The sequence below is a fragment of the Lissotriton vulgaris genome, chromosome 7 (genome assembly GCF_964263255.1).
Source record: "Lissotriton vulgaris chromosome 7, aLisVul1.2, whole genome shotgun sequence".
NCBI classification, from domain to species: domain Eukaryota; kingdom Metazoa; phylum Chordata; class Amphibia; order Caudata; family Salamandridae; genus Lissotriton; species Lissotriton vulgaris.
This window is the reverse complement of record NC_141695.1, coordinates 314,385,578-314,398,954: the sequence shown is the minus strand read 5'-3', so window position 1 is coordinate 314,398,954 and position 13,377 is coordinate 314,385,578. Positions and strand designations below refer to the sequence as shown.

Below are 13,377 nucleotides of genomic sequence, written 5' to 3'. Positions count from 1 at the left end.
ACCCATTTTCAGATTTATTGTATTTATTTTTTATTTTAAAGGTTTTATATAGCGCTGGCTAGACCCGGAGGTATCAGAGCGCTTTACATGAGCATCAGATCATAACCCCATACTCTGGACAGGCTACTTTGACTGCCCTTAGTTGATGTACATCCCCGAAGCAGTCAGCTCATGCAACTACCCGCTGCATCATGGCAAGAATACTACACCATGCCTACCCACCCATCACTGCTAAGCGCATCCCATAATATCGAGGACTGGATTTTCTAGTTCTCTGTATATCGAACTGCCAGCCTCTGCTATCAGAAGACTCCAGTCTGCATTTACCTGGGGTATGAAAAGGTATCACATCTATTGCGCTCCAGTAAAACGAGTTACATTCTATGGAGCGTGTAGAAATATAATGCACAATGTAGGATCCATTAATAAATTAAGCATTTTTAACAGCTGTATACCATTAAAGGAACCACCTAAGACCTTTGGCAATACAGCCGATTTGTTATCATTGAACACGTCACAAAGTGATTCTGGAATAAAGCAATGTTCAGTTTGAAAGTTTTCAGAAGCATGATTACACTGTGATACTGTTAGAAAGTGAATGATCAAATTAAGCGTTAATTAACTGTAAATAATTGTTTGCAACAATTATTTCATAGAGGTTGCTATATTGTGCTTCCAACCATAAACAGCCCCATTGATGTAAGCAGCCTCTCCATAGGAATCCTGCAGAATGGTGTATGAAGAGATGATGATATCATTTTGGGCGCAGAAGGGTAGAACATTTAAAGGATGTTAACCCCAAGAGGCATATGTGAAGTTACAGTATAATTATTATTTTTACTTACCGTTAATATTATTTATTGTCCTGATGAAGGTTGATAAAAAACAAAAAAGAACTGAAACGCTGTAAAAACATGCTTTTATTTTGCTTGTAGACGCTACATATTGATCAGATGATAGGGCAAGATAAATGAGCAGGGGAGCACTTTGTTAAACCTCATAAATGTCTCACAACCGGTTTAATTGTGTAGGACTGATCACTGGATGAATGCATGTAGATTGTCTACTCTCCTTTAAGATAGCTTTTAATACATTTTGGAATAACTTAATTAAAAACATTTTCTATTTGTAATAAAATTGTGCATTATTGTGGCTTGTAGGGAAACAAAGATTCCATTGATAAATTGGAATACATTTTGGAGACTGATTCGCCTGAATCATACATAAAAGTTAAAGACAGTAGCTGTGCACAAATATTTAAAATGTTGGTGCATAAAAATCATTAGCACCTTCCTAATATCCACAGAGGGCATCTGCACATTTGTTTTCAGAAAAAACGGTGAGATTGCAGTTTCTCCCAACTCCAGGATGCTAGAGAACCCTATATTTATATAGACCACCATGAAAAAAACCCAAAAATATGACCCTTTTTCAGACCTGAAAATGGCACAGAAAGTTACTTCAGTATTCACCACAATGCGCAGGCCTTCGATGTGTATGAGTATTAAAGTCAGGGAGTCATGCCTAGCCTGATGTAGCTACTGGAGGAAGGAACACTGACTGCCTCTCTGGGCAGGCTGTCAGTCTATACATCATGGCTTGACTTCCTAAAACAAGCAACATCAACAGAGTGAAGGCTCGAGCAGTCAACAGAGCTGGATTGAGAGCACGCGTGTTGGTGTGACATGGGGTGTGATTATGGAGCAAACTGCATGGACAAATTCTAGGTGAGGGAGACCATGTAATGCTCAGGAATATCAGGAAGATCAAGCTCTTCCGTAGGTCTCTGTTAAACAACTCCCTATCCAACTAGCCCACTATGAGTTCAATCACCACATTGTAACAAAACAACCTTGGTTTTGAGCACAACATAGGAAGAAGGCCAGGGAAACATGACAACATGCACTGCATGTAAATCACTTCGGAGAGGCTAGATGTCCTCCACCTGCAACTAAACATAGTACAGTAGTATGCTTTGGAGCGGTCTCCTCTTTGTGCCAGACTCATCCAGACTGATTTGGCATGGTGCTTTACTGAGGCTATGCTGATCCTCCCACTAACTGCAGACTGGCCACATACCTCCTGAAATCTCTGACATGACCATGTGCAGTGTAAGTGCTACATGTCTGTAGGGAACAAGAAACTTAGCTGCAGCAGTATTTTAGCAGAGTGTCTTTTATATTCCCTCGTCGTGTGCTTATCTGTGACTGCATGTGCATGGTGCCTCTGTGTATCTGCATGGGGGCCGTGTCTGTGTATACAAGTGACTGTGTAAGCAATATTCCTGTTAGTAAGTACATGTGATTGTCTGAGGTGTACATGCAATGTGTAAGAAACAATACTTACCCCGAACAGTAGTTTTGCAAATTTTCACTATAGCAGATCCACATGCAGTCCATAATTCTGCCATCTCATGCATATCAGTCTCTGAATGTGCAGTGTGTCTCTGTGCATATTTGTACGAGGAACGTGTGTGTGTTTATACAGGACTGCCCAAAGTATCTCATGTAAAAGCATGTGAAATGTGACTGTATATAAAAATGACTTTGTATGCAATGTGTCTGAATATACATGAGAACATATGAAATGTAACTGTGTATATGTGTGTGCAGGGTGTTTTAGTCTATAAAAACTGCTTTATGGCCAATGTGTCTGATTGCAATGTATGCAGAACATGTTGGAGTGTACATGAGTCTGTATATATAATGTGCTTTTGTAGGTTTTGTTGCTGTACGTGAAATGAACGTTTGGGAAAGAGTGTGCAATGTACCTACGTGCATTAATGGCTCTGTATCAGCCCTAGTCGATGTCCATTCACCCTCTCATTCATTCACTCTGGGCACACAAATGGTTGTATGTGTGACAAGTGTGTGCTTGTCCAACACTAGCACCAAGTTTTCGAGGACATGTAGGGAATGCCACGCAAAGTAACAATCCAGTGACCAGCATTCACTACAGCTAGGAATTGTGTATTTGTTTGACAGTCTATGCACTTGCACCTTAAGTAAAACTGGGTTGGAGCGCTGTTGCTTGTGTGCAAGTATGTAACTGTGTCTATAGGGCGTGTTCCACATGAATAATCATTATAGATAGCTCACCTCTCTTTAGCAAAGCTCGTGTGTTCACCCTCCAGAAGCTCAGTGCAGGCCTCGAGCAAGGCCCAGGTCCGACAAAGCTCTGAAGAGGGTGACTTAGGACAGCTGCGATGGCCAGGCCATTTCTGGGCTTGGCATGAAGCTGCACTACCTTTCTACCCAAGCAGAGACATGGGGCACATGGTCGCCCGTGGACATTTCAGAGTTCCAAGGATGCTACAACGGAGGTGCTGCCGGCTCTAACGCTCTGAGCCTCTGCTTCTCCTCTACGGTATTCTACAACAGCAGGTCTCCGAGTCCAGAACAGTCCCTCCTCTGGCCGACCTCATCTGCTGGTTTCTAAGTCCCAGCTCTTCATCCTTTCCAGCCCCGTGAAGTCAGTCTGAGTCCGAGTCCAGGTCGGACGACTCTTGCTGTTGCAGCATTTTCTGGGCCGCCTCGTCCAAAGGTGCCAAACGTCCATCTGCGGTGACCCCCATTGGTTGGATGATGTGCTCCCTAAGACACAAAGGACAGAAGAAATGGATGGTAAGGATACTCTCCTGTGACCTGTGTGTCCTCCTCTGCTCCAAATGCACTCTCTCTCAGCGCCTCGGAATTGCCATGTCTCGTCAAACTTTTGCACCTTTAATACATCTCACATTACTTCATCTAAACTCTAATGATCTCAACTCCAGGAAAATGGCCAGAGCTCAACGCCTTCAGTATAATGAATACATTCTATTCCAAGGAGAGCTGGTACATTCCCTTACTTCCTGAACACTAAGCATATCTCAATCCCTCAATACCTGGTGTATCCATGCACTCCATCGTGATCCTCAGAGAGCTAGCATGTTCCATCACGCCCTTTATAATAATCATATCTCAATCACTGAGGAGCGGCATTTGCAGTAACCTCATCCACACCCATCATATATTAATCCCTGGAGAGCGGTTATGTCAGATCACCTCCTCGACATTCAACACATGTCAAGCCTCAGGGAAAGGGCATGCCCGGTCAGCTCTTCGATATACAACACATATTAATCCCTAGACAGCCAGTGTGAGTGTCATCTCCACCACATACCATATCATAGCCTGAAGTGCAACCTTGTCACAGCATCATTAAAATGGCTTCAAACCCTGGAAATCTGTGCACCTGCTAAAATCTTTCTTATTTAAAGTATATACATCCCAATATATGCAATCACCTCTCCCAAATCCAACATTTCCAAATCTTTAGAGAGCTGAAATACCCCATCAACACTTTCACAGTCAACATATCAGAATCCCCACAGAACAGGCAGCCTCCTATTAGCCCCTACATATCAGAATACATGAAAAAACAAGCATGTTCCATGCCTTTTTCAGGCTCTCATATCTGAACATGGGAATAGCGAGCACCTTCTGCAGATTATGCACATCTCTATACCAGGAGGGTGGGCATCACCTTCTTCAAGTTAATCATGTATCTATAAGGAGCAGGAAAGGTCTCATGACTCTTTGCGTGTCACTGCATTGACAGCAGACATTTTCCATCACCTCTTGAAACTCAGGCTTGTGGACTTGTCACATTGCCTTCCGAGGATTCAACAAATATGATCTGTACAAGATTACATCTTTAAAAACCTATATCGACAGAGGAAATCCCAAAGAAAGTTTGTTCCTGTGATCACAAGGAAAGGTAGCGGTTTCCAATTAATTAACAGAGAACAGGAGAGGCCCAGCAGTGCATATAAAAAAGCATCAGAGGTGCCCTGAGCTTTGTCAACAACCATCACCTGATCATTGTGAAAACCCACCCAATTGAAAACCCGTGAAGCCAGTACATCACGGACATGCCAAGGCATGGCACACTTCTGACCTGTCCAATCACCAACCTGGAGAGTTTGTCGAACATGTTCACCAGCTTCATGGCCTCATATTCCTTCTGTTCTTCTGTCATATCGTCCATGGGGTTCGGCTGCTTCGCCTCCACTCGCCCCGTCACAGGGTTAATGCTGAAGATGGGAGAGGCAAACATTAGAGGGGCATTAGTTCATGAAGCACAAGCATTCTTGGTCCTTCTCCAATAGGAACAGTCCAGCTCGAATTGCCAAAGAAGGTCTCCTCTGAAAGAGAACACAAATAACCACAGACTGGTTTCAACCTACCGAGGCCTCTTTCGTGAATTAGAACTTGATCCTTTTGCCAAAATAAGCACAAGACCAAAGTCTGGTCCTCCTCGTGCACTTAGGATGTCACAGTGAGGAAAACACAAAGTTGATGGGTGGAACGCTTACAAAGTCTCAGACAGTGGCAATAACACAATTTCAAATGGATCTTAATTTTGGTAGATAATGAACATGTGGTGGAGCTGGGTAAAGTAATTTGTTCAGCATCAACAATGAAGCCAACAGAGGACCAGGTTTAGATCCTAGGTCAGATATGTTCAACGTAGGTCCTCAGATGGTGGTGGTAATGTAACATATACCAAAAACTAGTGCTTCTAATGTGGGGCTATTCTAATTCAGGACAATGAGGGTAGGGGTACTTAATCAATAAAAAAAATACAAGTAACCCTCATTCAATATAGATTATTATACTTTCTTAAATAGGTGTTAGATGCGGACCTTTTTCACCACGTTAATACCACTGAATTATGACATTCATTTGAACATTTCTAAGGAACAAGTCAAATTTCCATAGCAAAATGATGTTTAAAAAAAAGTGTTATTTATGGTAAATTCATGTAGTTATAAATACAATAATTGTATATTATATGTATAGGTATGCCTAACAGGTATCAAAGTACAGGCATTTTTTTGAGAAAAAAAATACTTTTGTGTTTTTTTTGCAGTAACGTGCACCTACCGGTTCCCTTCGGTCTGGGTCTTTATGTTTTCTGTCTACAGTATACCAAGATCCAGGCATTTTTTAATTTTTTTATTTTTATTTATGCGTTTTTATATAGCGCGGACTTTAGCCGAAGGCGTCCAAGCGCTTCACAATAGGAACAGAATTGATACATGAAGTGATACATGTAGAGAACATTACACGTGAACAGATTACAAAAGCAGACGTTAAGTTACTAGAGGTAAAAGTGACAATTGTGAGCAAACGAAATACTTGAGGTAGGAAACAGTGCACAGGAGGAAAAAGTGACAAGTGTGCAGGTTACAAGAGAAATCAAAGTACAATTAGAGGTATAATACTGCAATATATGCTAAACACTCAGTCACAAGAACAAACGTTACATAGGCAATGGTGGCACTTGTGCAAGTATCAAAGGCAAACAAAATGTGAGAGGTAGCAAACAGTGTGTTACAAGAGAAGAGTGGTGTGTGCATGTTACAAAAGAGTACCAAACACAGGTATAAGGATAATACTGCAATAAATGGCAAACACTCCAACCACAAGAACACACTGGGAAGGCACTTCCACAGTCATGGAGCATAGAATTTTCAATAATGGGAGGTCTTCCTTCAGATAACAGAGAGGACGTGAATTACTTTTGGAGGTGTCTTTGGAGGAGGAGAACTTTGAGGTCCGTTGTGAAGGCCTGGGAGGAGGCGGTGGTCCGGAGCTGAGGTGGAAGGGAGTTCCAGATTCTCACCGCGTTGCCAGAAAAGGATTGGGCCATCAATCTTTCCTTCTTGAAAGTGGGAGGTTCAAGCAGTAGATTTTCCGCATTACGTGATGGTCTAGAGCCTCCAGAGAGTTTGTTTATTTGCCAGGCAGCGAGGTGAGGAGGAGTGCAAGGCTTTGTGGGTGATGCAGGCAGTCTTGTAGATAGCTCTAGCATCGATGGGAAGCCAGCGGAGGGTGGATAACATCGGTGTGATGTGATCGCTTCTTTTGGCCTCATAAATGAAACGAGCTGCTGAATGGAAAACAGATTTAAGGGGGGACAAGTGGGATTTGGGGAGGCCAGTAAGAAGAGAATTGCAGTAGTCTAGTCTGGAGAGGACCAGCGATTGCATCAGGGTTATAAGGTCCTGCTCCGGGAAGAAGCGACTGATTCCCCAAAGAAGGCGCAGTTGGTATCGAGCAGACTTTGCAATGGAAATTAGATTGAGTTTTTTGTCGAGTATGACACTCAGGGATTTTGCGCTGTCGACAATGATCGGTTTATTGTGGAGTAGATTCATCTGATCCATCCATGATTGAACCGGGGAGGAGAGAGTGAGGAGGTGAAGAGGAGGAATTCAGTTTTGGAGGGATTCAGAATCAGTTGATTAGTTGACATCCAGTTTTGAATGGAGTCAAGAGTAGAGCTTAGGATGGAGAGATCGTGAGTGGAGGCAACCTGGAGGTAGATTTGAGTGTCGTCTGCATTGAGATGATAGTGGATCCCGTATTTACTTAGGAAATTTCCCAGTGGTTCTAAATAGAGATTGAACAATGTGGGTGCAAGTATAGAGCCTTGAGGAACACCTTTACCAACCGCCACAGGAGATGACAGACTGTTCGCTATTTTGATCATTTGGGATCTGTCAGAGAGGGAGGAAGCAAACCATTTGAGCACAGTGCCCTTGATGCCCATTCTCTGTTGAAGAATATTGAGGAGGGTGTTGTGATTGACAGTGTCAAAGGCTGCAGAAAGGTCAAGGAGAATTAGAAGATAGGACCCCCCCCCCTCCAATCGAGTATCCTCAGCGCGTCATCAACTACTTGCAGTAGGGATGTTTCAGTGCTGCAGTTTTGGATGAAGCCGGACTGACAATTGTCAAGATCATTGTCCTTGATATGACGAGAGAGTTGTTTCGCTACACATCTTTCTGTGATCTTCGCAAGAAAGGGTAGGTTAGCGATGGGGCGGAAGTTGTTGAGGTCAGTCGCATCAGCAGTGGGTTTTTTAAGCAGAGGGGTGACCTGCCCAGTTTTGAAGGAGACAGGAAGGGAGCCTTGATAGACTAAGAGGTTGACCAGAGTGGTCCAATAGGAAAGAAAACGGGTATAGAAGTCAATGGCAATGGCACTGGGGTCCAGAAAATGGTTGGTGGGCTTTGTTTCGCGTATGCACTTGAGAAGGGCGTCTTCAGATATGGGGTCAAAGTTCTGCCAAATGGCTAAGGATTTGCGCTCCTCTGGAGGGGTAGGATGAGCGACCTGATCCACAAGTGATTCCACTTTTTCATCGAAGAATATAGCGAAATCCGCTGCTCTCTTTGTAGAATCCTCCAACTTGGAGGTTGGGGGAGAGCAGGTAGGAATCTTGATGAGATCGAATAGTTTTTTGGGTCTATTTTTGGCTGAGTCAAGGAGTGCGCCGCTTTCCCAAGGAAGATGTGCTTGTGGTACTTGGATCTTGCTGAGCGAAGCGTGGCCAAATTATCGGTGGAGGGCACTTGCCTCCACTGTTTCTCCAGGAATCTTAGCTGCTTCCTTTCTTCATAGAGGGATTTCTTTTACCATGGTGCTGAGGGAGTGGGCCTTACCCTTTTGCTTTTGAGTGGAGCGACGTTATTGATTTCGGCTGCAAGAACTGTGAGGCATTGGGAGGTGAGTTTGTCAACATCTAGGTTCGGGTCTAGCCTTGGAAGTGATAACAAAGCTGATTCACAGAGGGAACCGACATCAATATTTTTGGCATCACGGAACTAGGAGGAGTGTGATAGTTGAAGAGAGAATGGGATGAGGAGGTGGTCAGACCAGTCTACAAGAATAGGGGTAGTGATCGAAAGCATGCCTGCTTAGAAATAACAAGGTCCAAGATTGAACCTTTAGAGTGTGTTGATTCTGTGCAGTGTTGGATAAGATCGTTTGCAGAGAGGAAGGTGGCCAGCGCGTTCGCAGAAGAGTCATGCGGTACGCCCCAGTGGAGATTGAAGTCACCCACGAAAGTCTGATTGTCACTTTGCGAGTATTGGTCGCTGATGAGGTCAGTGAGTTCCTCCATAAACGAAGGGCCACTACGAGGCAGGCGGTAAATAACATGGAATCTGAGGGGTGAACGGTGGTGAAAATAAAGCTCAAGAGAAAGGCATTCAAAGGTGTGGAAGGAGCTGATAGGAGAAGCCTTAAGTTGAAGGGAGTTTCTAAAGAGGATTGCAACACCTCCCCCGTGCTACTGGGTCGCGCCTATTAACTATTATTTTGCCCATTTTACTGCTCGTGGCTCTTAGCCGCTTTATTTTTAAATTAAATCGCCGCGCTGTCTGAGAGGGTAACGGGGACTGTTAGGACATTGCTAGCACCTAAAATCTGGAAACACTCACCGCTGCTTTAGCGGGCCTTTAGCTGCTTCTTCCTGCGTGGGGGACATCTTGGATGAGGTAGTGCCGGTTTGCGGCAGACATCTTGGGTAGCAGGCTAGTTGCTGGGTAACGTGTTAGGCACACAGGAGCCCATTTAAGACAGATAGGATTGGGCGCTCCCCCTGAAAGGTAAGCGCTGCAGTCCAGAAGGATACTTGCTGAATTTTAAAGCTATTTGTTTGCGTGATTGGCGCTACTGGGTCGCGCCTATTAACTATTATTTTGCCCATTTTACTGCTCGTGGCTCTTAGCCGCTTTATTTTTAAATTAAATCGCCGCGCTGTCTGAGAGGGTAACGGGGACTGTTAGGACATTGCTAGCACCTAAAATCTGGAAACACTCACCGCTGCTTTAGCGGGCCTTTAGCTGCTTCTTCCTGCGTGGGGGACATCTTGGATGAGGTAGTGCCGTTTTGCGGCAGACATCTTGGGTAGCAGGCTAGTTGCTGGGTGACGTGTTAGGCACACAGGAGCCCATTTAAACCTACCATTATGCTTACGCGCAGCGGGCGCGCCATGGGCACGCCGGAGGCTCGCCAGAGGCAAGCCCATCTATGCCCATCCAGGACCAGACGGGACCCGGGGCCAGAACCCCTGGTCCGCGCATCATATATGGCAGAGGTGAGCTTCTGGAAATTAACTTGCGATGCTCACCACTTGAGGAGGGAAGCGAGGCGGCGCTCCGACAGTCAGGACTATGGAAGGCTCATGATAAAATCCGTGGCAGGGCTCTCACTCATAAAGCTGGGGTTGTGCACTTTGGACTGCTAAACACACGCTCTCTCCAGAAACATTGTGGAGAGGTGTATGCACTGCTGGAGGATGGGGAATTCGACGTGCTGGGGATCACGGAGACATGGTTGGAGGATTCCTCGCTACCGGACCTGGTGGCGGCCCTACCGGCAAGCTTCTCGGTCCTACATCGCAACAGAGCGGGAGAGAAAAGAGGGGGAGGGGTGGCACTTTTCTTCACTGACCGTATGCGTGGAGAAACAATCTTGGCCGAGGATATAGGCGGGGCGGAGGTTCTAGGTGTTAAACTTAGACTGGGGACAGATTGTTTAACTGTCCTGGTAGTTTACCGTCCTCCCTGGGCCTTGCCGGAGTTCCCGGATTTATTTCTGAAACTGGTGCAGGACATGCGCTCGAGGTTTGATAATTTGGTCATCCTGGGAGACTTTAATTATCACTGGGAACTTACCCCAAGAGAAGGGCAGGCTGGCCATATTGACGAGGCATTATCCTCGCTAGGTTTAATTCAGCAGGTAAGGGGACCGACACATGTGAAAGGTCACACGCTCGACCTAGTTTGGTCGTCAATACCGGTACAGGGACCGACAACCTCACAACCGTGTGCCTGGTCGGACCATTACTTACTGAAGGGAGATCTCCTGATGAACTTGCTTAAAACGAAACCGGCAGAAGGCCAGAGGCTGGTGAGGAAATGGAAAAACATCAATGGAGGAAAGATGGTGGCACATCTTTCAGCGAATTATCCTCAGACCCGTTCAGTTGACAATCCTGATGCCCTCTGTAGTAACCTAGAGGAGAGGCTTCGAAGTGCCGTCGACCATGTGGCGCCAGCACGTAGGGTCAATCTAGTGAATAGAGGCCGGAGGTCCCCTTGGTACAACGACTCCCTAAGGGAGAAAAAGAGGGTCGTGCGCAAGATGGAGAGAGCTTGGCGCAAAGCCTATGATACTAAGGCGAGAAGCGTCTATTTGCTTGAATTAGCGAATTACAAGCGGGCAATAACAGCTAGGAAGGCAGACTTCTATGAGGAAAGGATCACCACAGCTACAAATCCTCAAAAGGAAGTCTTCCGAGTCCTAAATGAACTCAAGAAAGTAAAAGAACAAAGGCCGGAGTTCACTCTAGAGGACTGCCAGAGATTTCAGAACTTCTTCACCAGCAAAATTGAAGATCTTAATTCGGAAATTGCCTGTACTCCCATACATGCTTGCCCCCCACTGACCACGTCGGCTAAAAAACTGGTGGTTAGACCTCTGGATCTTCTTCCTCCCATTACGAAAGAGGAACTGCCCCGGCTCACTGGGAGAGTTAAGTCGGGCTCCCAGGCAGACCCTTGTCCCCCTGACGTTTTCAAACTGGCCATGCCAGGAATAGAAGAGGAGGTGCTGAATCTTTTGAACTCCTCTCTAGCATCAGGAAAGGTTCCTACTGCCTTTAAGGAAGCAAGGTTGATCCCTTTACTAAAAAAGCCTGGGGCAGATGTGAAATGCCTAAAAAACTTTAGGCCTATTTCCCAGATCCCTTTCCTGGCCAAGGTGTTGGAACAACATGTTTTGGCCGCCCTCTCTGACCATCTAGAAGGGAACGGCCTGTTGGAACCAAACCAATCAGGGTTCCGTGCAAATCACAGCACGGAACTGGTCATGCTGTCCATCATAGATGAGCTCCGAAATAGGGCAGACAAGAGGATACCCGGCGCCCTGGTGCTGTTAGACCTCTCCGCGGCGTTTGACACCGTTTGTCACAAACAACTGCTGTCGCGGATGAGAGACTTCGGCATCCAGGGCACAGCCCACGCCTGGTTTGCTTCTTTTCTACAAGGGAGGACACAAAGAGTTCAGTTGGGAGAATTGCTCTCCACTGCAACACCAATCTCTTGTGGAGTGCCACAGGGGTCGGCTTTGTCGCCCCTGCTATTCAACATATACCTCCAACCATTGATTGCACTCCTGAATCAAATGGATTGTCAGGTATATAACTATGCTGATGACACCCAAATCATTATCCAAATGGATGATGCACCTGGGGCACCAGCAAATCTGCAAACCATCTTGAAGCAGACAGCTAATTGGATGTCGCTGAACTCCCTAAAAATTAATCCGGACAAGACGGAAGTTCTACCTGTTACCATCGCTGGCAATCCATGGCATGATGGATTCTGGCCGAGGGAACTTGGACCGCCCCCGGAGCCGGCAGTGGCTGTAAAAAGCCTTGGCATTTATGTGGATGACAAGCTTTCCATGCGGAAACAAGTTACCACGGTGGTAGGAACCTGTGTTGGCATGCTTCGTCAACTTAGGAAGATCGCGCCATTATTGTCCCATTCCACCCTGAGAAGGGCGGTTTCCGCTATGATCCTTGCAAGACTGGATTACGGCAACTCGCTCTATCTGGGCTTACCCCAAAAACTCCTAGACAAACTTCAGATGGTGATGAATGATGCCGCTAGGCTCATTCACAAGAAACCCAGGAGCACGCATGTGTCCCCACTTATGCGTGAGCTACATTGGCTCCCAATAAGGCAGAGGGTGCTCTTTAAAGGGTTATGCATTGCACATAAATCCCTTTACGGTAAGGCACCAAGATACATCAAGACCCGCCTGACCCCATATACACCTGCCAGGGTGCTAAGATCTGCTGAGGCAACCCTTCTCATGCAACCTCGTTTTAGATTGGCGACAGTGGGCGGTCGTGCCATCTCTAACACCCTCCCAGAGGCCTGGAACAGTCTACCGGTGGACTTGCGCAAAGAACCTAACTTGCTGACCTTTCGGAAGAGGTTGAAGACTGTTCTTTTTCAGAAGGCCTGGGGAGGGATATAAATTCTTGGTAGTGTTTTCTTTGGTTTCCTGCGGTGCTTACTGGACAAGCGCTTAGAGACCCCTGGGTTATATAGCGCTATACAAATCGAAATAAATAAATAAATAAATTCTGTAACTCCTAAACATAGAATAGCCTGTGGGTAATAGGAGATCAAACATAGAGTGAGAGGTATCTTTGAACCAGGTCTCTGTGAGGAAGAGCATGTCAATATTGTGATGGGTGATGGTATCGGAGATTTCAAGTTTGTGTTTAATTGCAGATCTGCAGTTGTGGAGCAGACAGCGCAGCTCTGTCAAGACTGTTTTGGTGACGGGGGCACTTGGGCTCTGATGGGTGATCGGGATATTGTACTTATGCGGGGGTGCTCGGAAGGGTTTAGGTGGATGCTTGGTTCTGACAGAGGAGATGGTCGGAATAGTGTAGATAGTAGGGTTGCTGGGGTATGCAGGTTGAAGAAGGGTGGCGTTCAAGGGCTTGTGTGAGTTAACG

At 45.8% G+C, this 13,377-nt stretch overlaps 1 protein-coding gene across 1 annotated transcript in view; it reads right to left on the bottom strand.

The window, feature by feature from the left end:
• Nucleotides 1-902: 902 nt before the first annotated feature.
• The window catches only part of LOC147701456 (chaperone Ric-8A), a 348,728-nt gene continuing 336,253 nt past the window's right edge, over nucleotides 903-13,377 (bottom strand). The window contains exons 9-10 of the mRNA XM_086930133.1: nucleotides 4,955-5,074; nucleotides 903-3,593 (exon numbers count right to left, since the gene is read on the bottom strand). Coding sequence (XP_086786259.1) covers nucleotides 3,473-3,593; nucleotides 4,955-5,074 — 241 coding nt within the window. The 3' untranslated portion in view covers nucleotides 903-3,472. The remainder of the gene's footprint in view (nucleotides 3,594-4,954; nucleotides 5,075-13,377) is intronic.